This window comes from Xenopus tropicalis, chromosome 2 (genome assembly GCF_000004195.4).
Source record: "Xenopus tropicalis strain Nigerian chromosome 2, UCB_Xtro_10.0, whole genome shotgun sequence".
NCBI lineage: Eukaryota > Metazoa > Chordata > Amphibia > Anura > Pipidae > Xenopus > Xenopus tropicalis.
The window spans coordinates 103,121,672-103,149,383 of NC_030678.2; the positions used below are offsets into that span (position 1 = coordinate 103,121,672).

The 27,712-nt window shown below is 37.3% G+C and overlaps 1 protein-coding gene across 4 annotated transcripts in view; it reads right to left on the reverse strand.

Moving 5' to 3' along the window:
* The window catches only part of cblb (Cbl proto-oncogene B, E3 ubiquitin protein ligase), a 104,655-nt gene that overhangs the window by 28,380 nt on the left and 48,563 nt on the right, over positions 1-27,712 (reverse strand). For all 4 annotated transcript variants that reach the window (XM_012956753.2, XM_012956754.3, XM_012956752.3 and 1 more), the window contains exons 4-12: positions 24,722-24,878; positions 19,671-19,792; positions 17,994-18,131; positions 17,112-17,199; positions 15,552-15,683; positions 6,078-6,278; positions 4,148-4,333; positions 2,598-2,966; positions 1,905-2,002 (exon numbers count right to left, since the gene is read on the reverse strand). In XM_012956753.2, coding sequence (XP_012812207.1) covers positions 1,905-2,002; positions 2,598-2,966; positions 4,148-4,333; positions 6,078-6,278; positions 15,552-15,683; positions 17,112-17,199; positions 17,994-18,131; positions 19,671-19,792; positions 24,722-24,878 — 1,491 coding nt within the window. The remainder of the gene's footprint in view (positions 1-1,904; positions 2,003-2,597; positions 2,967-4,147; positions 4,334-6,077; positions 6,279-15,551; positions 15,684-17,111; positions 17,200-17,993; positions 18,132-19,670; positions 19,793-24,721; positions 24,879-27,712) is intronic.

Consider the following 27,712-nt stretch of genomic DNA (forward strand, 5'->3'; position numbering starts at 1 on the left):
ATTTTAGTTCTCCTTTAAAAAGTAAATAAATCTAATGACATTGGTTTGCAATCAACATTGATTTATGCTAGCTGAGTTAACAGTAAGCCCAAGGTAATCTTATTTACAAGGACAAGCTATTGGTTAAAAATAAAGAACTGACAACCTTCTATATAGAGGCACTTGAGACCCTTTAGTCTTTCCTTTTTCACTTTTTACTTTCTGCATTTCCTTTACCATATTTTAGTATGTTTATAGTATGAAAAACCACAAATAGAATCTTTAATTAATACATTAAAACAATCACTGCTTTAAAGCCTAGATACTCTCACCAATAACATAATTAACAGCAATGTACAGGTATGGCCAAGGGTATTCCGGATAAGGATTTACGTATTTTGTATCTCCATACCTTAAGCCTACTAAAAAAATCAGTAAAACATTAATAAACCCAATAGGATTGTTTTGCATCCAATAAGGATTAATTATATCTTAGTTGGGATCAAATACAAGGTACTTTTTTTATTATTACAGAGAAAAATGAAATTGATTTAAAAAATCTGAAATATTTGATTAAAATGGAGTCTATGGGAGACAGGCTTTCCGTAATTCGGAGCTTTCTGGATAACAGGTTTCCGGATAACGGATCCCATACCTGTATTAATACACACAAACGATGGATAAAACCAAAAAGTTTAAAAAAAAATAAAATAAATATATATATATATATATATAGCAAGACAATGAGCCGCACACGCAGGGACTTTGTTAGAAAACAACATTTTTTTTAATGAAAACGATCCAACGTTTCGAGCACCAACTGTGCTCTTCCTCAGGGACAAACCAAAAGACAGTGCAAACCTCACCCCCCATAAATACCCCACCACAACAAAAAGGGCGCCAAAAAAAGTATCGGTAACCATGGTAACCAATGTACATGAACTGTGCTGGTACTGGTAGAAAGAACATAAAGGAAAAAGTTTCAAAATAGTAAAAGGTGATAGAACAGAAATAAACACAGCTTGTGCAATGTAACAATATGGATAACAACAATATCAATGATCCATATTGTTGATATCATTGATACATTTCCCTGATCATTGATATTGTTGTTATCCATATTGTTACATTGCACAAGCTGTGTTTATTTCTGTTCTATCACCTTTTACTATTTTGAAACTTTTTCCTTTATGTTCTTTCTACCAGTACCAGCACAGTTCATGTACATTGGTTACCATGGTTACCGATACTTTTTTTGGCGCCCTTTTTGTTGTGGTGGGGTATTTATGGGGGGTGAGGTTTGCACTGTCTTTTGGTTTGTCCCTGAGGAAGAGCACAGTTGGTGCTCGAAACGTTGGATCGTTTTCATTAAAAAAATTTTTGTTTTCTAACAAAGTCCCTGCGTGTGCGGCTCATTGTCTTGCTATATACATGGCTTTTGCAAGCACCTGGGGCATTTGATTACTATTAGGGTGTGCTCTGTCCTTTTCTGTATATATATATATATATATATATATATATATATATATATATATATATAGGGACTATATATACATTTAATTTATTTTGCTAATTTCGAAGTGTCAATTTATACTGATCCAAATACAAAACATTTTATATGTTAAACAGTTACAGCAGAAATGTGTGTGACGAAATCCATTCGTAGGTTTCCAAGTATTTATATTTCTCTTCTCTCAAAAGGCACATTAAAAAAAAAATGGTTACAGTTTGTCAACACGTAGCACCTGCAGAGGCTTGTTAGGTTTTCTTCCATTTAGGTGTAACGCCATAACACTGTTGTGATTACCATAAAGCATGCATCTAATATTATGCTGGGGGTAATGGCATGGGGTGTGCCCACTTTTGACATAGCCAGTTAGAGATTACTATAACGGTTTACTAAAAGAGAACAGATAATGTCTTACTTAATAGCAGGATGAATAGTGATTGTTGGAGGAGGAGGAGGAGGTGAAAGCCGGGGTGGGACATCATATTCTTCATTTCCTGAAAGACCATTATAAACCTTAAAAAAAAAAAAAAATTCTTACTTAAGGATAATGATATTTATAAAGTCAGAAATGACTGTCCATCAAGTCCTACTGTAGAATTTTTGTGTACATTCGGATTTAAATGCCTTTTTATTAATTTATATCCTAGAATTTGATACGGTTTCTTTCTATGCCATATTTTGATACTGTTAATGTCCAACTGGAGGCCCATGGGCTGAATGTGGCCCTCCAAGATATACTTATGACCCTCAGACTGCTCACAAGGTCCACTGGCCTATCTGGTTGACATCATAATTTTATTATAATCTGGCCCCTGAACATGTAGTAAACCTATTATCTGGCCCATTAAATGGAAAGAGGTGGTCAGCAATGTCCTGTATATCAAAGCTGATAAATAGCAAAGGATGATTTTAGTATTCCACTATATAAAAAAAGAGTCCCTTTAGCATATCATAGGTGATAGCAAGGGTGGGCTGTGCATTCAATTAGAGCAAATTTCAAGAGACTCACCTGCTCAGACGTATCTCTAGAAATTATTTTCCAGTGCAGAGTGAACATTATTTATTACTAGACTGGAGAGGGTTCCATAAAAAGGCAGAATTTTCTTACCCTAATAGTTTCTAATGGTGATTCGCGACGCTTATGGTGCTTATGACGTATAAATCCAGCTTCAGTACTCATGCGACTGTGCCTTCCATTTAAAACTGAGCTAGAAGGTACACCAAGTTTTGGTGAACCATCATGTGCTACACGACATATACTAGGCTGACTGGCACCAGAAATGTCTCTTGTGCACCAAGCATCATGTTGTGTAGACTGGTCTCTACAAGGCACATTCTCTGTATGATGCAAATGTCTACATGTCCTGCTGTCAGGTGGGATTGGGGGAGGTCTCTCTGGGGGTGGAGGAGGCTCCCTTAATGGAGGTGGTGGTGCTGGAAGTGGTTTATCTTGTTTTCGGACCATACATGGAGAAGACTAAGGAAACAAAAGGTAAGGTAGCAAAAAAAAAAAAAAAAAAATAGCTGTTAGGACTTATTAAACTCTGGTATATTATTTATCTGTATTAGCTTGTTCCAGTGAATATGGCTTGGATTATTGCTTTAATGGTCAAGAAAAGCTAAATTAACAAACAGGTGCCAATACGTTAGGCATCACCATTTACTGAACTTGACCACAAGTTTATTCTCTAGGGCAATGCACTTATGTGGAAAAATATTTAAAGGGGTGGTTCACATTAAAGTTAAATTTTAGTATGTTATAGAAAGGCCAATTCTAAGCAACTTTTCAATTAGTCTTCATTATTTGTTTTTCATAGTTTTTTTTTTAATTATTTGCCTTTTCTTCTAACTCTTTGCAGCTTTCAAATGGTGGTCACTGACCTCAAGCCAAAAACTATTGCTCTGTAAAGCTAATTGTTATAGTTAGGACTTATTTTCAACTGCAAATTGCCTCAGAATATTACTCTCTACATCATACTTAAGGTTAACTCCAAAGGTGGACAATCCCTTTAATGGCCCATCCATTATTCATGCTGAGAATCATTCATTCTTCTGAATCCCAGGACCGGCACATGCGCAGTTGGGTGAAAATGACAGCTTTTCCCTATAGTGCACATGCGCAAGAGATCTCTCCCTCGCTTACCTTTAACCCAGGGCTAGTGCTCCTGTTGAAGAAAACTGCTCCAACCCAGGGTAAAAGGTAAGCAATTACAATCACTTGGTAAATTACAATTACAGGTAAATGGTGGGGGCAACACTGCTTAAAAAATGCCACACGCTGGTGCATTTTATTTCCCTCAGAGGAGAGCCAACTCAGGTAATAAGTTAGCAAATGACTTGGCTGGTTCATGTAAATGGTTCATTTAAGGCCTATTTCTAAAGTTGTGTAGAAAATATCAGATTAAATACACCATACCTAACCCTTTGAATACCAGGCATTGGCATATAAAATCTGGCATATTTTTCAATATTTGTTTGTACAAAACTGGCCCTTAAGGGTGATGCACTATGGGGACTTCATCATCAGATAAGAAATTTTCAAATGACGAAGTCATTATGTTTTAGTGCACATTACTTTCCATTATATTTTTTTCTTTGCCTTCTAAGTTCATGTATTCACATTTCTTAAAAATTATATAAAATTGGATAAAAGGGTACCTTTGGTGACCCAGTTGGACTGGCACAAGGTGAACGAGCTAACCCCTTCTGAATCAAATCCAATCGTGGAGGAACTGGTGGAAGATTAAGATGGGGTATCTGCAGTGGATCAGGGGGTGTTTTTCTTCTCTGTGAAAGTGGAGAAGAACCTGGTGACGTCACTGGTGAGTTCTGCCGTTCATTCATCTATAGAAAAAAAAAAAATTATATAAAAACCTTAAGAGCAGCATTAAAATGGTCCAGTGTCTACACTAAAGAAAACATTGACTCAATTTGTATTAAAAATAAACTAGATTAAAAAATGTTTCCCTGTTTCCTGCAGATTTTTTATTGTACACTGTATTTATGTATAATCTGTGCAATGAAGTCCGTGTATGAACCTGAGCTAGGTGGCTTTTAGCACCTCTGGTTATAGAACAAGCATGTGCTACAATGTGTAGAAACAGCATTGTATCCCATGTGCCCAAAATGTTGTCCTTCAGGAATATTATTGAATGAGAGAAAGTCCAAAGAAATGAAAATAAGCTGGTAAAGGGTATGGAAAGTCTCAGTTATGAAGACAGATGGGAAAGTTGGGCCTGTTTATGTTTATGCTGAAGAAAAATATAACAGCTATATTAGTATATATATGAGGGTATTATATAACAATTTAAAGCTTTTTTGCCATTAGGTCCTTCCAGCAGACACATCCATTCCGATTAAAAGAAAGAAGGTTCCATCTAAATTATGTGAATGTGAAACTTGAATGAGTTGTACTCGCAGATACATTAGATAATTTTAAGAAGGGGTTGGACAGCTTCTAAGTGAGCAAGTAAACACTGGGTTATTGCAAACAGCTTAGTACATAGCTAATAATGGGGCTGGTATAATTGCCATCTTGAAGTAAGGAAGGATTTTTTTCCCCCTTGGAGAAGCTTCAGATGGTGTTTTATTCCTTCCTCTGGTCAACTAGCAGGTATGTTTCATGTAGACATTAAAGGTTGAACACATGGACAGGTGTCTTTTTTTCCCCAACCTAAGTTACTATAATATCAACCCTTATAATAGACCAACACCATTTTCTTTCTCTGCTCCCAGTGACAAAAATACAGTTTGTCTACTTGACCCATGTTATGGGTCAGTGCATACATTTTACCCGAAATACTGTACATCATGCAATCACTTTAAATTGCACCTACATTAGTAGAAAAATAAATTTACCCCAATTTTAACATGCTGTCTGTATTATGTACTAAACCCAAATATGAGTTAATAGCTTTGTTTCCAACAAATGTTTCCAGTGAATGACGTTGCTGCTTAAAGCAAAAACTAAGACTGCTTTATCAGAAATGTCTATGTAAATAGAGCCATAAGCACTTACAGAAACGCTGCACTGAGTTCTCTTTCAAAAGAAACACAGAATTTGTTGTCTATTTGTTTTTCTGTGCCAGAGACGCACAGCTCTCTCCTCTCTCCTGCTCCCGCCTCCCTCAAGAATGCTAAGAACTACCCCCCCCAGGAATGTGGATCTGAGCCAATCAGCAGGAACCTTCCTCATAGTCTTACAAACTGAGCATGTACACCGGTCTGGGTGCAGGAGCGAGGCATTATGGGAACTTTCTTTACACAGCTCAGCGTTTTGTTTTTTTTCCTATGAGGCTTCTGATCATCTGAACGGGAGAAATATGGGAAGACTTAAGGGCATCATTGAAAGAACTGAAGGTATGCCTGCAGCTTGAGATTAACTCTTTATTAGCCTTCCTTCTCCTTTAAACAGCTAAATACAAGGTACAAACTGCCAACTTTAAAATATGGTGTCTTTATTTATAACCCCAAATTCCAGTGTCCAAGAAGGTGTTGAAGTCAGAATTATAGAAGTAAAAAAAGACAACATTAAAACATCTAGGGAGGCAATGTTAAACATTCCTAAGGTGAAGTAATTTTGGGTTACCTTTCTCAGAGAAGCTAGCCGATTCATTATCAAACATTCTTCCCTCAAATCATCATCATCAAAGTCCAACATAGGAGTACAAAGACTGTCATTAAAACTGCAACACCTGTTTTCATCTCTGGGGTCGAAAGGATCGACTACTATCGGCTCTGTACCTTTAATCTCACAGCGACAAAAAGGACAGCCCTGGCCATCAGACTCCTGTGCAAAAAAGGAAGGAAAAAAAAGGAAAATTTAGGAAAAAATATTTTTCTTGCAAACACATTTTTCTCCCATAGATAAGATAATAATAAATGAAAGTATTCAGCTACACTACTTAAGCTAAATCATGAAATATACAGCAAATATAATACTTTGAGAGTTTCTGCAAAACAGTTTGATATTTCCTCAGAACAGCTGGTGATATCTTATCTAATCACAAAAAAAACTCCTGCAGAACTCAAATGAATATAGTCATATAAGGCACAAAAGTATTAAAAGTGTTTCAAAAGGCATCAGAGAGATTGATACCAGGTCCAGTTAGTTTGGAGGATTACCCTTTAAAAGTATTTTAATTAAAATAACACCCACAAATCACTTGGAAAGAAACTTTCCAGTATAGCAGACCTATTTGTCCTGGAATGCATTATAAGTGTGGTAATAATCTAGAGACTTAGGGGCAGATTTATCAAAATGTGAGTCTCTCGGGTTCTATTCATTCCTATGGGATTTTTAGAAGCTTATTTATCAATGGGTTAAAGTTAGAACTCATTCAATAGAAAAAAGTTCCACCAGCACACCCTTACCTCCTCCAATGCTTAGTACTTGGTGCATGGCCCAGAGAGTCAGCGCTCCCAACAAAGTTCAATAAAAAATTTCATTTTATTAAAAGTTAGAACTCACCATTTGATAAATACACTTCTAAAAATACCATAGGTGGGTGAGTTTTTATGTATTAAGCTCTAAACTCAGTTTTTTATAAATCTTCCCCTTAATGAATTCTACTAGTTAGGGCTCTGGTACACGGGGAGATTAGTCGCCAGCAACAAATCTCCCTGTTCACGGGCAACTAATCTCCCCAAAATGCCATCCCACCGGCAATTTACATTTTCGCCGGTGGGATGACATTTCGGGGAGATTAGTCGCCCTCGAACAGGGAGATTTGTCGCGGGCGACTAATCTCCCCGTGTGCCAGGGCCCTTATAGGCTCACAATAAAGGTTCCCATACAGGCACCATGACTTTGTACAATAATTGGTGCGTGTATGGTGGGTAACTGATATTGGCAAAAGCCTTGGATATCAGTTGTCTCATTGATCAACCAGGGTCTAAAATTTCCCAAACATCAGCACATCGGCGGTTGGTTAATGCTGAATCGTCAGACAGGAGTAGAATTTGTACCTGCATATACCATAATTCAGCTCTTAACATTACTGGAATGGTTGCAGGAAAGATCGTTATTGTAACGTGTATGGCCACCTTTAACTAGCACTGACAATTACAGTGGTTCATTAAAGGAAACCCCACAAATGAATATCGCTAAAAATTCCATATTTTGTATAATATACTGACTGCACTGGCTTCTCTAGCACGTCTATAGTAGTAAAGATATAGGTCTTTGCAGTTCACAATCACAGAAGCTCCCCATCTTGGATTTTGTTAGAACTGTCCGGGACAATGCACATACTCAGTGCGCTCTGAACAGCTGTTGAAAAGCTAAGCTTAGGGGTTGTTGCAAATGATCAAGCAGAAAATTGGACTTAAGCTGGTGCTACAGGGCTAATTAGTTCAAGTTTATTGTCATATACAAATAACAATGAAGCATCATTACTGTAATTAAATTTTTTTGACCCATGCAAATGCCCTGGTTTCAGATATGTCTGTTTATGTTATAAATTTTGAGTCGGCCCCTAAGCTCAGTAACTGACAGCAGCACAGAGCATGTGCAGTGAATCAGCAGAAAAGAAAATGGGGAGCTACTGGGGGCATCTTTGAAGGCACAGATCTTCCCTGCTAAAGGGCTGTGGTTGCCTTGGGCTGGTACAGAAGCCCAAAACATAATGTAGAACATTTCTAGCCTATTTCTTTAGTTAAGCTTTAGTTCTCCGTTAAGCAGATCGAAGAAAACTGTTATCTATGGTTGCTAGGAATACTGACAGCTTAAACCTTCTCTTAAAAGCACAACTAATGTAATGAATAAAATAAATGCAATATACCCCATAACTATTTTATGAATCAGGTAATTAAAATGAGTAAACATAAAATACTTAGTGGCTGCATAAACAATATCATGAGTACATGTATGTATATGAACAATTCAAAATAAGTAAAAACTCACAGTAACAATGGAATTGTAGCCTCACAAAGCAACTGATTTTTTACTGCTGGGGTCTAAATTTAACCCAGAATGAAACCAGCACCATATAGTATTCATTATTAATTGGGGGACCGGGGGAATTTTTAGTTATGCTATATGTTTCCTTTAAAGATGAGCTGCCCTTTTAAATGGTAGGAAACAATATATATTATAGGTGTTATTCCAAAGGAGCTATAGACAAAGTCAATTGCCAAAAGCATTTTCTCTGCTAGAATCATTTGTGGAAAAATAGTACCTTGATCAAACTTAACATGAAACCTACAGAAAGCCTGGAGTAACCTATATGATTTTAATCCTCGCAACCATGTATGAAACCCAAAGGTTTCAAATTAAATTGTCACTACCACTTCCTTTTAACAACCTCAGTGAATAGGGCTTATGTTAAACATGCTTTTTGCATATTTTTTCAACAAATAGTATATTAAGATATAAGAAGTAGACTTAGGCAGTGTCGGCACTCACAGGGTTTTAGCGATAGTAGTATCAAGGAAAACAAGAAAAATAATGAGATGCAAGAGGTGAGATTTATTCGACCTACGTTTCAGTTCCCTACTGGAACCCCTGACGAAGGTTCCAATAGGGAACTGAAACGTAGGTCGAATAAATCTCACCTCTTGCATCTCATTTTTTTTGTTTTCCTTGATACTACTATCGCTAAAACCCTGTGAGCGCCGACACTGCCTAAGTCTATTTTACTACTGTAGCTCTGGCACCCAAGTATTGCTTAAGTTTGCCGGTGTGCTCTCCATTCGGTGTTTTGTTAAGATATAAGAAGTGATACGGACAGTAAAAAAATATACTCTTCAAAATATTATTGTACACTAAAAGTTACCTATAGGTAACTATGGTAACTATGTTTCAAGTAATCGTTACTTGAAGTTCCTAAACCTGATTTTTGTACAAAACTGACTGTCCCTTCTTAAAGGAGAAGGAAAGTCAAAGTCACTTGGGGGTGCCAAAATGTTAGGCACCCCCAAGTGACTTCAATAGCCTACCTTTTACCCCGGGCTGGTGCCCCTGTTCAGAGAGAACAGCACCAGCCCGGGGTAGCTGCGAGCGCTTCCTTCTTCCTGTATCGCTGCGTGCGCATGCACAGTAGAGTGAAAAGCTTGCGCCTGTCCCGGACAAACAGCAGCAGCGCGAGTAGGAAGGAGGAAGCGATGCGCTATAGGTACCCTGGGCTGGTGCTGTTTTCTCCTAACAGGGGCACCAGCCCGGGGTACAAGGTAAGCGATTAAAGTCACTTGGGGGTGCCTAACATTTTGCCATCCCTTCTCCTTTAACCTGTCAGTTATAGCTTCTAATGCTAACGGACTTCTGCTGCACAATTATAGCAGCCCCCTCGTAAGGAACATGGGGGATCAGATAGGTAATGTAAAAGCATTGGGCAAATACTTTTAAGGCACATTTATACATAGAATGCAAAGACAATATTATGATGTAAAAAAGATTTAGTTTCTGGTGTTAGTACCTCTTAGAGGTCTTCGTTAGAGCACACCGATAATGGCACACAGGGCAACATGGGTTTTTTTGTTACCCAAACCAATTCCAGCTCAGCAAGCAGGTGACAAAACCATCAATGGTTTTGTTACCTGCTTGCTGAGCTGGAATTGGTTTGGGTAACAAAAAAACCCATGTTGCCCTGTGTGCCATTATCCTTGTTAATTTATAATCCTTCCATTAATTTAAATGTCAGTTGCCTGGACCTGCAAACTCTAGGTTAGGTGATTGTCACTGGATTGTGCCTATGATTAAGGGCGGATGCATCCACATGTGTCAGGCAAATATGTAATTTTTTTCCGGTGCATCATAACAGCATATTATATTCACATCTATATCATTATTATTAACATGTATTTATAAAACACCAACATATTTTTTCAGGATTGTTTACATTAAGCATAGAAGAAAACATACAAAAACAACCAATACAAGAGGTAAAGCAGGCACTGCCCAAAAGAGCTTTGCATGTAAAACCATAACATTTTTTGGTGCTACAATTCCTTTAGATGTAAGATTACAGGCTGGCAAGTGTAAATTTAAGTTGACAGCTGTTTCTAGTAATTAGTAGTTGATACCAAGCACAGGCACTGGCAGGTTTTACATGCAACATGATACAGAATAGTCTTGTTTCTTCACTAACACAACAAAGAACTATAAAATACTGATTTACAGATTTCTTGTAAAACAAAGTTCCAACATCTGGTTTATCTAACACTTCGCACACTACTGCAAAAGTCCGCCAACTGGACTAGATAAATTATGCTGGTAACAGCTGTAAAAAACCAGCAGTATATTGTTTATTGGATTCCTTTTATTTCTTGGTTCTCTTCTTTACAGTATGTGGCACTTGGGAAAGAACATAATGGGGTAGGTGGGAGAAAAAATATTTCTCCTAATTTTGCATCCCTGCTAACAGTCCCCTCAAATCCAGGAACAGTATCTGAAACTTTTTCAGCAGAATTCTCATATGGCATAACCTTATGCCATGTAAGTTGCAGCTGCAACCTCCGCTTATGTTCAGAGATTCAGAGAAGTAATTTTTCTCCAAGCACAGCAAATGTACAGTGCGGAAGTTTGGGCGTAGTGCAATGTATGCGGTTGTTGCACGCTGCAACATTGTATGGCAACTTTGAGCTCTAAATATATGCTACTCCAATTCTTAGTGGCAGTGACAGGCTACACTGGTAAAGCCTGAACCCCCATGCATAGGGAGTGCAAATTAAGTGAGATTACTAATAAGACAAAATCTTACTTTTTTCTTAAGGGAAATGCAGCTAGCAGGAAGGCTGCCTTTGTTTGTAAATATTGGTGGGTCAGTTAATTTTGATGTAAAACATTTGTTCTGTTCAATTGTTTGTAGTTTTGAAAATACATTAAGCAGCTACCTGGATGCTTGGGTCTCACCATACTCGAGTATAAGCCTAGTTTTTCAGCACCCAAAATGTGCTGAAAAAGTCACCCTCGGCTTATACTCGAGTCAGGGGCCATAGGTCCCTCCAGACTAGCACCCTCTGTCTTTTGTGTGCAAATTAGGCCACCCGCAACCAGACCCTCCAGTGCCCTGGCCCGCTCCCAAATTCATCTTCATCTACCGTTCTCACCTGTCCCATTCTGCACTAGACATTGCACTTTATATTCTATATAATCTATATATAGTTTTGAATGATTTTAACTCTTTGTGTTTTATCTGGGTTGCTGTTTGAGCTAAGGGGGTAGTACTCTTAAGGTATCATTATTGATACCATATTGTTTTTGTTGACCCTCTTCTCCACTTACAGAACTAATTTACTGTTTTCCTTTGAAATAAATATTTAAAAACATATACCCCACTGATGCCTCATTTAATGTAATTGTAATGGTATTTATTTTGATTATTGAAACTTAGCAATAGCCGCTGCATTTGACACCCTATAGGCTTATACTCGAGTCAATAAGTTTTTCCAGTTTTCTTAGGTAAAATTAGGTACCTCGGCTTATATTCGGATCGGCTTATACTCGAGTATATACGGTATATAAGCAATCAAGCAGTAGTATGACAGCAGACTGGGAGAGAAAATAGGAGTGTAAATATTTCACTTTATGGCAACTACATAGCTGTTTGATCAACCAAACAACCACTATGCAAGTTATTCCCATCATACACTTGGTTACCCGAAAACCCCATACAGGTAATAATGAGGGCTTATTATTTTCATAATTTGCTGGTTGATTGTACCAGAAAACAAACATTTAAGATATTTTCTTGGGCCTTTTTTGGCCAATGGCTATACAGTTTAGAGATAACCAAACTAGAGATGATAGCAGATTTTCTTTTTTATTCCGCAGATTTGTATTAATAATCCAAAATTAACACAGCAGAAGAGAAACAAGTTTACCTCACAGGGAATCAGCAAGAACAACATTGGCTTTATGACCCCCAAAGAAGGTGCAGTACCTAAGACACAGCCGTCTTCAATGAGCGCAATTATTCAGGGTACAACTTTAATGATACAGATACTATTGTTCAAAAGACATTTCATACTAAAATACAGTAGCAGAGTAATCTCTTGAAAAGCAAATCATTCCACAATGTATTTAGTATTCCATGCACTCATGGATTTCCATGTCCCTGTTTTAACAGCAGACAATTTTATGTCAGGAATAAATAGTGATGGAAAGATTTCCTGGGGCATGACTAATAACTCATTAGGTCAGCACTCTAACACTCAACAGACAAGCACAGACAAATTATATGACAATGTTTCATCTTCATTAATTACACAAAATTATACTGGCTAGCAATTTTGATTAATGACTAAGAAATACAATATGGAACTTAGCCATTTAAATACAGCACATTACTTGCCAGATGGGTACAATAGCCACACACCTTGGTTGGGTTAGCTGGGGAAGTCTTTATCCCACTTAGTTATCAAGTCAATGAGATTGTACCAAAACTGATAGCGTAGAAAAGAATTACAGGTATCGGACCTCATGTCCGGAAACCCATTATCCAGAAAGTTCCAAATTACAGAAAGGCCATCTCCCATAGATTCCATTATAAGTAAATAATTCTAATTTTTAAAAATGATTACCTTTTTCTCTGTAATAATAAAACAGTACCGTGTACTTGATGCCAACTAAGATATAATGAATCCTTATGGGTGCCAAAACAATCTTATTGGGTTTAATTGCTGTTAAAATTATTTTTTTAGTAGACTTAAGGTAGGAGATCCAAATTACGGAAAGACCCCTTATTCGGAATACCCCAGGTCCCGAGCATTCTGGATAACAGGTCCCATACCTGTACTACTTTGTACAAAGACCCATGTCTGCCTCTGTATCCTTAATCATTGATTTGGAAGCTGTAAAGGCTGAATTTCTCTAAACAATGGATCATTCAGTCTGCTATCCACAGATTATGTACACAGACAATGTGTTTTAATTAATTAAATAATTATTAGGGCATGGGGTGATGATCAGTGCTTAGGTACAGCATAATAAGTTTGCAATTTATAATAATAGTACTATTATTATTACAGACTAAGACAGCCCTTTTATGCATTTGTTACAAAAAAAGGATTAGCCAAAAGTATTCTGTGCATTCAGCATTTGTAAACAGTTCTCTTTATTGTGAATATCTCCCCTGTGAATTCTGTTTTTATGCAAAATATGTTCATGGACAACCTAGTTAGCAGAAAGAGGATTTTAACGGAAGCTGGAACACACATGCAAAGCTAGTTCTACATTTACTTTGCATCATGTAAGTGGGAAAGAAACAGATTACCATTATGCAAAATTTGCATTTTCCTATTATCTGTGCCACAATTATTATTTTTTACACAGCAGGTTAGTACAAATTAAACATTCACAGTATGTGAGCTGATGTTCCTCTGTTTCTTTAATGGCCTACTATCTATAAACGTACAAGCTACAAAGATGTTTTGGATTTGTAAAAATATAAATATAAATTGTAAAAAATGATAGGAATGGCTTGTGAAGCCTGTATCTAAGATATGCTAAATTAAAACATTACTGAGGGTACACACAACATTATATATATGCACAAATAAAATGGATGTCTATTAAGACAATCCAATCAGTGTCAGACTGGCCCACCAGGATACCAGGGGGGCCCAGGTGTAAGTGGCCCTCCTGCTCCAGACCATTTGGTCTGTTTCATGGTCATTCCCTATTTCTAAATGGGATAAAGATGAGAAATAGATGGAAGGCTGGATGCTAGCATGTAAGTAAGAGAGACTAGGTGAATAAAGAGGTTGAGTGAGGAAAGGAAGAAAAATAAATTGGAAAGCGGGCCAAGGGTCTAAGGTTTTCTGATGGGCCCCTGGGTTCCCAGTCTGACACTTAACCAAATGTGTTTAATAACATTTGCCCTGTAATAGTAAATTTAAGTAATTAAGGCTTTCAATATATATTTTTTTTAAATTACACTAAAACTAATAATATAGATGTATGAAAGATGGCACACAGTTGTCTGTGTTCCTTATATTCTGTATTCCAGCCTCTATTATATTAATAACTTAAATGTTAGCACCAGCTTGTACTTGCCAGTTATGACAGCTTCCAGCTACTTTGCAGTTTAACTTAAAATCAAAGCTGTTGAGCAATGTATTACCATTTTTAAAAAATTACTAGTTTAATAATTCAATGATTTAGATTATAATCATGTTTCTATAAAGTGCCAACATATTCTGCAGTGCTGTAAAAAAAGTGGGGTTGTACAGAACAGAAATTCATACAAAAACAACCAATAACTAACACAAGGTAAAGAGAGCCAGGCCCAAAATAAAAGTTTATAGTGGGAGAAAATTAGCGTGGCATGGCATCCCATGTGACACATTAATGTAAAAGTGTTTACTGGCATAAAAGCCATTAATCTCCAGATCAGTAGAGAACCACTATATGTGCACCCCAATAAGTTTCTATAATTGTCATCATCTACAACATCAAAGTTCATCAAATTATTTTTTCAACTTCTTTTCTACTATTTTATTTGTCTGTGCGGCTGAGCTCTAAGTGGTTGTTTTAAGCTACCCATACACAACATATAGATCTACTCGTTTGGCAAGGTCGCTAATTAAGTGCTTCTTTTACTGATATGCCCACTTTGAAGTACACAGTATTGGCCCAAATGATCAGATCACAATGCAGTACAAGAAAGCAATAACTGCATCAACAAGTTAATGTGTTCCTTGCCCCAACAGGATTTTCAATCCTGGCTGATTTTTTACCAGATCTTGGTACCATACTTAACAGAGGACCCCATACATGGTCTGCCCACCTTTACCTGCAAAGTTGGCACCATTTGTAAAGAGACAAGAGTAGATAAAAATGCTGCATACATGACACTGTTGTTTCTCAAACTGTAGTAGTTAGGGAGGCATCTATAAGCCTAGGAAAACTGACCATCCTACTTCTTTGTCTAAAACGCCAACTTTTTTTTGCATAATATGTAAGCATCACTGTAACTGGTTAAACAATACATAATATACCAAAAGTATTTTAATTAAACCAATTGCGGGCATGATCTGCATCCTCCCTTTATTGGTCACCTAAGTATACAATTCCTATGATATATAAAAAAAACAAACAGCATATTAAAGTTATTGGTTGTACCTGCCATGATGTTAAACAGGAAGTACACATCAAGTGTCCACAAGGTTCAATCTTTACATCCTTGTCATTTTCTGCACAAATTTTGCACAGCTGAAAGGTAGAGCCCATTTCACAATATAATTCATATTGTTCCTGAAATGAAAATTGCACGTTAGTATATGCAAATGAAACAAACTTATGACCAAAAAAATTACAGCTTTGTGTTGAATGCAAAACATACGCAGCACATTTGCCAAAGAACATAAACCAATGTTTAAAGCACCCCTCATGAGGATGTCTCTGGCTGGCAGGAACTTGGTGCTACTTAAGATTAAAAAAAAGTAAGCTGACTAAAAGGAATAAACTGAAACTGGGAAAAGAGCCCACAGTGCACTGTAAAACCCTCACTAGTGTGGCATGGGAACAAATGGTCACTGAGTGTGTAATATAAATCAGATCACAGCAGCAACATTGGTAATTGGTGCCTAGACTCTGAACCAGTAGATTTCTTAATGGATCAGATGAATGTGAGTGTTTTTTAAAGGGGAGGGCATTTCCTGGTAGTTTAAAGCACAAAACGTTTTAATGCCCTATATATATTGATAATGATGAGTGCAGAAGAGCTTTTATCTTTGAAGGTACTAGAAAAGAACAGAAAACAGAACAGAAAAGGATTTAGGTGAATGAGAGACTTATCAGGTATGGCTAGTGTAGATTGGGCAAGCCCTTAAAACATTTTCCACCTGAAGAACTTGTCTGGAAAGTAACATCCATTTCTTCATTAAGAAAAATAAAAGGCTATGTACAATTACTTTATATACATTTTTTTCTAGTGAATGAATGAGGAAGAAAGCCTTTGATAATAGGGCAGTACTGGGCCAAGTTAAAAGGGCACCCAAGGTAATACACCCTTGAACTAAATGTACACAGAAGAGTACATGCCTACCACCCACCGTTGTGCCCTAGGTACGTGCCTCTTCTGTCTATCCCTAGTTCTGGTCATGATAAAAAGAGATTAGAATACATCTGGCATTGTAACAATATTTTCTAGAGGCGTTTCTAACATTTTACCACAAAAGTGGGTTGACTGTCACAATCGTATCTGTGCAAATTAATATTAGAGATACCATAGACAGCTGCTTTGTTCAGCTACAAGAGACAACATTAAAAAGGGAGGTCAGCGCCAGTTTAAATATAAAGTATGATAAGCAGCACTAAGAAATAGGGACAAAAGCACTTTAGCAAGGAAAAATATAGAGAAAGTAAAAACTTTTCAGTAGCTGAGGGAAAAAGAAAAAAAAATTAATTATCCAGTCACTGCTGAATATTTCCATCTAACAAATACAAAAGAAAACAAAAAAACAAAATGAAGGTATATTGCCCCAGGCCAGGACTGGAAATCTATGGATTCTGGCAAATGCCGGAGGAGCTGCTGTAAGTTGCAATATACAGTCAATATTTATTGGGTCTGTGGGGGCTGTTTGGGCCTCTGTGTACTTGAAATACCAGGGTCTATTTGGCATCCCAGTCAATATCTGAATGGCCCTTTGATGAGAGAAAGCACTCAAGTTGCAAACATACCTGTGTAACTTTTATGTGATCGTGTGGAGTGGGTTCGCACAAATCAGTCAAATCAGGATTATAACTTCTTCCATCAGGGTAAAGATAGCTAAGATAAAGTGCAAGGAAATAAGTATTTGTGAATAGAAGAAGCTGCAGCTGTACATTTGTATAAAAAAGAGCTGCAACAGCTGTTTCAAAAACCCTGCACAGGGCTTTTATAAAGCAGCACCTTCTGTAGCATTACTTAAAGAGCGTATAAGTCGCTTGTGATAAATCGCAGGCACCTAACCAATCCGAAATGCCTTTCCACCTGCAATAATAGAATTCACCACTGGAAAGGCCTTTGCATCGCTCTGTATTTCTAAGTCGTACTTAGTTGCCTGGAGGAACTTTGCACAACTTCGGAAACCCTAAGTGATGCGAAGGCATTTCCACCAGCGATTCCTATTTTGGAGTGGTTAGGTGCCTGCGATTTATCACAAGAACTAACATGCTCTATGGGAGGACATCACTTAGAGACTCTGTTACAATCCCTCAAAAGATGCTGTTGTCCGAGCCGGGGGGGGGGGGGGGGCGTGGCGTTGGGCACTTTGATGACGCAGAGGGCGTTATCACACATCCTGTACTAGAAGAGCCGAATTTCCTCTTAAAAGAAGGCAAATTAAGCTCAAAGTTACCAGTGGCAGCTTTTTGCTGCCGCTGGTAAATGGATGCTCCTTGCAACCTGAAACAAGGTTCTCACCTTACCTTATGGCAGGAATAGCCCTGGGTGTTATGTGTAAATACATATTTGCAAACATCAGAATAATAGCCTCTCCATGAGCTGTTCAAATTTAAAGCTATATTTATACATTGCAATGACTAAAGCAGATCTAATAAATTTGCATTTATGCTACTTACAATCCCTCTCGACTGCCATCAATCAAAGCTTGAAACAATGGTTTATTATGAGGTATTGTCTGCAAGATGTTCCCATCAGCAGTTACATATCCAATTGCCCACTGCCCAAGTCTTGTGCAACTCAGTCGGAAAATGTAACTGCAAGAAATCACAATTTAAGTGTACCAGTTAAATCAGTCAGATATTCCATGCTGAAAAAAATTACAAGTCAAATAAATACATGATTAATTTACTACAACCCATGGGCATAATTGCATGTAGTCAGGAGGATTGGTGGATTGTGCCATTTTTTTTAACTTTGCACACGGCTTTCCCTGTCCCATTCATTTCAGTGGGTCAAAGAGCACAAAACAGTGTCATCTCAAGCAATTATATTTAGCTCCCCATGTGCCACCAGTTTCCCCAACAGCAGTGCTATAAGCCAAAGCACAGCAGTGATAATAGCATAGAAACATGGAGGTAGTATAGTTCAGGCAGCTGAATCCCTCAGCTGAGGTGTCAAGGAGCTGCTATCATGTTACCTGCCCTCTGTTCCGCTGATCGGCTGCCGGAGGGGCAGCCGATCAGCAGTAAGGGTAAGAACCCATGGAGTGAACAATAGGGGTCACCGGTGGAAAGGCCTTCGTATCGCTTCGGTAATCATTATTAACATTTATTTATAAAGTGCCAACATGTTCCGCAGCGCTGTACAATAAGTGGGTTTCATACATTTGACATACAGAGTAACATATTAAGCAATCAATAACCGATACAAGAGGTGAAGAGAGCCCTGCCCAAAAGAGCTTACAATCTACAAATCCGAAGTCTTGCAAAGAATCCTCCTGAAGGCAAGTTTGCGCAGTTTGGAAAACAAAGCAATGTGAAGGGATTTCCACCAGTGACTCCTATTGTTGCTGGCTCCATTTTGGAGCGGTCCGTGGGATCTTACCCAAAGAGAGACTAACGTTTACCAGAGCACAAGTCACATGGAAGAGGAACTTCGGAAAGCAAGGTAATGGCGTGCCTCATGCCAAGTTTCAAAATGGAATATTAAAATATCTGTTTGCTTTTTTGATAAACAGATTTTAGTACAGGATCTAATGAAAAAAAATGTTTTCTCATGAAAGAATTCGTTTAAAACATCCAAAATTGTAGCCTCATTAGAAATTAATGGAAAATATGATTCTTGCACTCATGTGCCTTTTTTCCACAAAAAAATGCAAACTCGGCTATTGGGTTCAAGTCTTTTTATAAAAAAAATATAGTAGAACCCCCATTTTAAGTTTTTCAGGGGACCAGAAAAAAAATGGTGGAAAATCCGGGCAAAAATGTGTTATATATAAGTGGGACCACAAACAATGGTGCAAAATGCAAGAAAACTTACAATCAGGGGATGTAAAACTAAGGTTTCACTGTATGCTAGTGTTTCAGGAAAAAAAATTGAAAAGTCACTTGCATTTTGCCACTGGGTTATTTTTCTAACGCAAATTTTGAAAATCCTGCCCCTATGTTTGCCCAGGTGCAATAACCAATCAGCTGCTATGTGTTACTGCTATTGGGCAAATGCAGTGCCTTTTATTACATATGGCAATAATTATGTAATAGTCTTTACTGTGCTACCTGCTTTGAAATGGTTTGCACATGCCGTTTTTCATTAAATATTGTGCACTCTTTCACAATCTGCAGAAAATGTTTTACCTCCCAGGTTTGGTGCTGTATTTCTGTAAGCGGGCTTTTACTTCATCGTATGTGAGAAATGCCATGTATCCAGGATGTGTAACTGCTAAAAAGTTCCAGTTCCTTAAAATGGAGGTCCATGGCTGCAGAAAAGCAAAACAAAAAAAAATCCAAATTATTCTGCAAGTTCAGTGAGAAAATGCAATTTTCAAGTGCTATCACCATATTTTCCCTAATACTACAACATTTTTCCCAGCATTTCCCAACATTTTTTTGTGGTTGCAAGGGGGATGTTGTGCCTGATGCAATTGTGGCCGATACATCAAAATGAATGCAATTGCGTTTGTACTTAAAAATTATTAAATACAAATGAGCCCTATTATTTTTACTGATAACAGAAATATTCTTCTCCAATAAGGAGCCAACAAGCATGAATAATGTTAAATAAGGGTGCAGAAAAAAAATTGAGAGAGCCCTGCACATTCTTCACTAGAGGGGAACCACTCCACTACCTTCTAGCACAGTTATGGGTCCTGTTATCACTTCGGACCTGGGGTTTCTGAATAAGGGGTCTTTCCATAATTTGAATTGCCATACCTTAAGTGTAGATACATTTAAACATCAAACAAACCCAAAAAGGATTGTTTTGTTTCCATTAAGGATCAATTATATTTAGGTTGGGATCAAGGTACTGTTTTATTATTACAGAGAAAAAGGAAATCAATTTTGAAAACTAGAATTATTTGCTTATATTGGAGTCTACAGGAGATGGCCTTCCCATCACTTAGATTGTAAGCTCTACGGGGCAGGGACCTCCTTCCTACTGTGTCTCATACCACATGGCACTTAGATATATATTTATTGTATTTATTTATTATATCACTTGTCCTCCCTGTGTGTAATTTTGTATTCTTTAAGATTGTACAGCACTGCGTACTCTTGTGGTGCTTTATAAATACAGTTATACATACATACATAAGTTGGAGCTTTCTGGATAACGGGTTTCCAGATAATGGATCCTATACATGTAATAGATATTGTTTTTTCTCCTCTGGTGAACTGTGTTGATCTAGATTTTTAACCTTCAATACATTTCTTATTTTATAGCACAAGGCCTCAGTCTAATCCAGGGAAAGAAGGGGGTGCGCTATCATTTGTCATGCCTGGTACCAATGTGGTTAATGAAGGTGCCTGGAACTGTGAGGAGGGGTTTTGTTTTTTTCTTGCTAGGAAATAAAACCAGGTAAGTTAGGATCTTAGTGGCGATTGGCCATCTAGAATTAATATTCAAGAGTAGGGGGAGATTTACCTTGTTTAACTTTTTTACCATCAGGGCACTGGAAAACTGGCTGATCTCCTGCCCACACCCACCCAACCCTTATAGTTCCAGGTAGTGTATGCTGTTTATGCACTGATTATGCCTTGTGTGTTATTTTATACTGTAACTTACAATTTCTCATTTCAGCAGTTGTGTTTTTGTAAATTTGCAATGTTTATGAATGATATTTCACAGCAGTTGTCAGTTATTTAATTATGTCCTTGCCATTTGGTTCAGGTTACCATGGTTCATCTTTACATGCCCAATGCAGCCGAGGTGGCTGGCATTGGGATATGTAAAATTTTATGGCATGGCAAGGACAGGTTATTTGGCTAAATAAATGTATATCAACAAAGCTATGGCTGACCTCCATCAAAAGGAAATATTGTCTTAGTGTCTTCCTTATATGTAGAGTATACAACCTAGTTTCTTCCAGTTAGGATTTACTAACCTACTTGAGCCGCACCGGTTTCCACACAGTCTTAAGCTATGATGATATTGATGAAGCGAGTCATCAGGAAATTTAAGACTAAAAGATGGTCAGGGATCAGAAACTAGCAACAGTAAATTTCTTGTACACATATGAACAAAATGTAGTAGCCAACTTGGATATATTTTAAAATGTATGGCCAGCTTTACTTATAGAAGCCTGAAGCAATGCTACAAGCCAGATGATTAACAGGGACAGAAGAGAAGTAACTCCTATTAGTCAGAGAACAAAAAGGGATAAACAGTAGTTGAATACTTCAACTACATTTATGAATAACTTTAAAACCATTGCAACAGGGGTCAAATGACACCCAGTGACATCTCAATACACACATACGTGCACCTAGACATGCTCTCAGGTATGATAAAATATCCACTTATTTTTAAGCATTACTGCTCGCCTCAGAGATCTATTTGCATTCTCCTAATTCTCTTCAATCTCCTCTTCAAGGTCTCTGCACATCTGTTTTATAATTTGCTGCTTCACCTTAAACACTGCACACAAGGGACCCGTTGCAGCCTGACAGCTGACTGCATGGGATAAAGAGTCTTTCGGGATGCTGCTAATTTGTTGATGTTACAATTCACTAGGCGCCGAGAGGGGGAAAAAATGAGAATCAAATTAATCGCTATGGCAGCTGTGTTTAAGGCTCTCTTTCACAAGAAACTATTTTTCTTCGACCAGCAGCAGATGAAACAGCAGATTGTAAGCTCTCTTGAGCAGAGCTCTCAAACCATTAGCATAATTTCATATGCAGTTGGGCGCATTAGTTCCCATTTATACAAAATATTATGGGTATAGCAGAAATAATAATTAAAAAAAAATCTATTTCAGGTCACAAATATTTTCAACATTTCTGTTCTGTAGATTAAAAATTGGAGACTAGATTTACATTTTTTGCATATTTTGTTAAACTTTCTTTTACAGGTTAGCTCTATGCTTTGCCAATCCAGAGTTAATCAATCACAGAGAAAGGGAACATAAAATAACTTATAATAGGTACTCAAAGTCCCTATACTGTCCATTTGGAAAAAAATCTTAGAAGCTTGGCACTGACATAATAGTGTTCAGCACTTGCAATCAAAAATTATTTTCCATTATAAATTACACAAGCCGTCTTCAGGGACACCTAGGGGGTGTCATTTAAATCAATAAGGCAACCCTTATACAGCACACAGGCATATATTATAAGGCCAATACATGTGTGCTGCATACTGAAGGGATACATAAGGCATTGATGGCAGAAAATAATGTGCCACCGTAGCACTCTCTTATCTGCCATTTTCTAAACATACAAAATCATCAAGTGCCTGTATGCGGAGCTTATCTGTGCCTATTTCTGTGGATGCATCAATATATCCACCTTTCATAAACATCTCTCTCCATCTATCTGTTGTCATGCTGCTTTCAATATTCAGTATTCTTTGGCTGATCTGTACCTCCTTTATTTTACATATGTAAACAGACCTTTGACTGCTTTATGACAACTGAATTTATTAAATCAATTCATGCAGTACCTGTACATGGCAATATGTATTCTGTACAAAATATATCATAACAGTGTGCCATTCCCCAAGCCCCACTAATGTTTTCCACCACCACACAGATACAGGTATGAGATCTGTTTTCTGGAAACCTGTTATGCAGAAAGCTCTGAATTACAGGACAACCAACTCCCACTCATTTTTCTCTGTAATAATATAACATGATCCTATAATAATGTACTTGATCCTAACTAAGATTACATTATTTCTTTTTGGAGGCAAAACAATCTATTGGGTTTAATGATTACATTTTTTAGCAGACTTAAGGTTTGGAGATAAAAACTATAGAAAACCCTAGTTTCCGAGCATTCTGGATAAGAAGTCCCATACCTGTTTCATTATTCCAACTGTGAATAAATATTGAAAGGTTTCATTTGTGGCATAAATAATTATCATTTATCACTTGACTGCACCATTTACTGGCAAAGCCTAACTTACTAATCATCATACCCATTTGAACCAGGCCCGGACTGGCAATCTATGGATTCTGGCAAATGCCAGAGGGGCTGCTGTAAGATGCCATAGACAGTCATTATTTATTAGGCTAGTGGGGGTCTGTTTGGGCCTTTGCGTACTTGAGATGCCAGGGCCTATTTTGGATCCCAGTCCAGATCTGATTTGAACTAATAAATGCACTGCAACTACTACTAACTCCAATTTAGGCATAAGTACAAACCTCTCTTAGTCCATGCCAGGCCTTGGGATTGCCCAATGCCTTTTGTGAAAACCTGCAATTTTAAAGTACTTCCCAGTTCAAGTGGTTTACTAAACTGTAGTTTAGAAAGGTTGTAATAAAAAGCAAAGAAAACTGTACTTGAAAGCCCATCTTTAAGGTGGTCATACATAGCAGATCATTCTGTGAAGAACGATCGTGTCATTAAACAATCATTTGACAATTATTTTAACCATATGATATACCATACACATAGAATGGCTACGGTGTTGTCATATCATGTCACGGTGGAAACAGTATGTACAGTAAAGAGCAACTGTACAATCCTGGCATGCACAGCCAAATGTCTGTTGCACCAACTGTGCGAGTTTATTGTTGAATGGGCAAAAATGATAAACCCATTCAGTCAACTTTGAGAACGATGTCAGGTGATCTCAAGTGTGACGACTGTTCGTTCACCATTAACTATACGATAAGTTAGCAATATTATTGGATCATTCTGGAGTCAGTTGTTTGGGAGTAAAGAAAAGTTTGCCTGTGTAAGGCCATCTTTACTTAAATGCAGTATAAAGTCTAGGTTTCTTTAAAGGAGAACTACACCACCCCCAGGTTGAAAAGCCCCCTTAACTTGCCTGCATAGACCCCCCCTCACCTCTCCTTTCTTGCACAGTGTATAACTTTAAAAATTTTCCGGGTAGCCCCAACTGCGCATGCTCAAGCAAGGTCCTGTCAGCGTTGAGGCCCGAAGTATAACCTAACGAACGGAAGATGGCACCAAGGTACGCTGCTGCGCTGCTCTACATTTTTATGTTGGGTTTTTCGACAGGGCCAGTTTTTAACGTTATACACTATACGAGAAGGGAGAGGTGAGGGGGGTCTACGCAGGCCAGTTAAGGGGGTGGTGTAGTTCTCCTTTAAGTAAAAAAAAAGTAAAGTAATTTTGCAACTATAAGAATAATATTGTAAAAGCAATAGTCAGAGAGGAAAGAATACATTATAACAGTTATCTATTTATTGGTTTGTATTGCATACTGATGTATGACTTACCTGAAATAGTCTTGTAAAGATATCAAACTCAAACACAGAAATATAATCATTACATGTTAAATCAATTGTAGATTTGAGAGCCATAGCTTCCAAACCCGAGCTAATCTGATGAACTTCATGAAGGCACTGTCTGAATATTTTCCATGGAACTATAGTTCTGTGTGAAACAAGGGAAGAAAATCAATGTAGAAGGCAATGAGCATCTTGTACAAGAAAAACACTAAACAACCATGAATCAGATAACCATTTAATGTAACTATTTAAATGCAATCCAAAAAGAAACTCACACATAGGGGCTGATTTACTTACCCACGAACGGGTCGAAATGAGTCCGATTGCGTTTTTTTCGTAATGATCGGTATTTTGCGATTTTTTCGTATGTTTTGCGATTTTTTCGGATTCTTTACGAATTTTTCGTTACCAATACGATTTTTGCGTAAAAACGCGAGTTTTTCGTATCCATTACGAAAGTTGCGCATTTTTCGTAGCGTTAAAACTTACGCGAAAAGTTGCGCATTTTTCGTAGCGTTAAGTTTTAACGCTACGAAAAATGCGCAACTTTTCGCGTAAGTTTTAACGCTACGAAAAATGCGCAACTTTTTTACGCAACTTTCGTAATGGATACGAAAAACTCGCGTTTTTACGCAAAAATCGTATTGGTAACGAAAAATTCGTAAAGAATCCGAAAAAATCGCAAAACATACGAAAAAGTCGCAAAATGTTCGTTTTCAAGTCGGAACTTTTCCAATTCGGGTCGGATTCGTGGGTTAGTAAATCAGCCCCATAAAGTATCTTTAAGAGAGCTTCTAATATATGTATGTAAGATTGGTCTCCTGAGATGACTGCCTCCACTCTACCAGGTGCAGTTAGCATTTGTATTTAGCTCATGCATTTGCAGCTTTTCTTTTGTCTATACACACTGTGGGTCAATATGAAATCCTTTCCTGTACAGGTATGGGATCTATTACCCAAAATACTTTTGAGTTTTCTATCATTTGGATCACCAAAAAACATTGAAACTTTACAATTACAGATATAGGATCTGTTATATGAAAACACATTATCTATAAAGCTCCGAATTACAGGAAGGTCAACTTTTATTATTATTATTATTTTATACAAATAATTCTATTTTTTAAATAGGATAAAACAGTGTCTTGTACTTGATCCTACCTAAGATTAATTAGTTAATAATAATAATAATGAATCCTTTTAGTATCCATTTGCTGTGCATGCGATTTTTAATAATGTACTTGATAGTCACACGCCATATGGCATGCTTGACACAAGGTGGGAATATGTATCACAATTATAGGCTAAATGTTCATGTTGCATATCATATGAAAAGTTATAATGTAATGAGTTCATTTGTTGTAGCGAATACAATGACCATATCAAACATAATTCTCAACTTACTCAACATATGAGTAGTAATTTAAAATGATTTATTTTTTTTACTGCATAGAAAAGTTTGCACAAGAGGGAAACACAACTTAAAGGAGAAGGAAAGGTAAAAACGAAGTAAGCTTTATCAGAAAAGTCTATGTAAATACAGTCGTAAGCACTCACAGAAACTCTGCACTAAGTCCTCTATCAAAAGACACAGGATTTCTTGTCTTCTTCCTTGTCTGTAATTCCTGTGTCTGCCAGCTCTCTCCTGCTCCCCCCACCCCCACTTTGGAATGTGTGATCTGAGCCATACAGCAGGAAGCTTCCTCATAGTCTTACAAACTGCATGCACAGGGGTCTTGGGTCTTGGTGCAGGAGCGAGGCATTATGGAAATTTTCTTTACAGAGCTCACGGTTTTTTTTTCCTATGAGGCTTCTGATCTTCTGAACAGGAGAAATATGGGGACTATTGAGAGAACTGAAGGTATGCCTGCATCTTGAGATTAACACACTTTCCTTCTCCTTTAAGAGTCTCCTTCTGTACCAATACAATTTAGTTCAGCACTGACAGCAGCCTTTAATGAACCAGATAGAGTTACAGACCATAGTCAACAACCGGTCTATCACAGAAACGTTACAAAATACATTTGTATGTAAGTGTAACCAAGACCATGATGTGGTAAGACAGGAGCAGCATAAAATGTCAATGCTGCAGGCTGGTCTATACTACTGCAATAAATATAATTGCACAATGGCTTATCAACAACGAATTTCATTTAACACCTAAAAAAAGCCACAAGCAGTGGTTGCACATAAATAGCCACAGTGTCTGTTCTCCGAAAATGATTGCTAGATCTATAGAGGGCTGGCACATAAAAGTGCTGAAGTCTTTACTCTAGCACTTTTGGGCAGTAGATCCATTTTGTTTAACATTAGCACCTTGGATGGAGATTGTTTTGTACCCCTTTGTAAAGTACAGTAGAAATGCAGTGAGGGGATACAAACAACACTTACAACAGTGCACTTGCCAATCTATTTTTTTTCACCACCTGTAACTATTGCTTTTGCCACACACAGACATATTACATTATAAACTTGCAATGTACTGCCAGAAATTTATATATGTTGATGCAATAATTTCAACAAAATTTTGCTTATATGTTTTTTGGAACACTAATATGTGTTACCATGAACAGCTGCTAATTAATGAGATTATAGTTCTTGGGTTAAAAACAGGAAACCACATTATATTGAACAGAACCACAATAAATACTTGTTGGAAGTCACTGACGTCAGACTTGTATCTTGGAGCACAATTCTCTACATTTTGCTTTACTGGTTCTGCTTGGTGCATGGTGCATGTCTGACAATGAATCACATAACAAACCATTCACATGGTTTGTGTAAGACTGATGAGAAATTACGAAACCAGAGAACAACTTTTAAACAACAATATTTCAAATGTTGTGAAATATATATATTATATATATATATATATATATATATATATATATATATATATATATATATATATATACAGTGGTGTGAAAAACTATTTCCCCCCTTCCTGATTTCTTATTCTTTTGCATGTTTGTCACACTT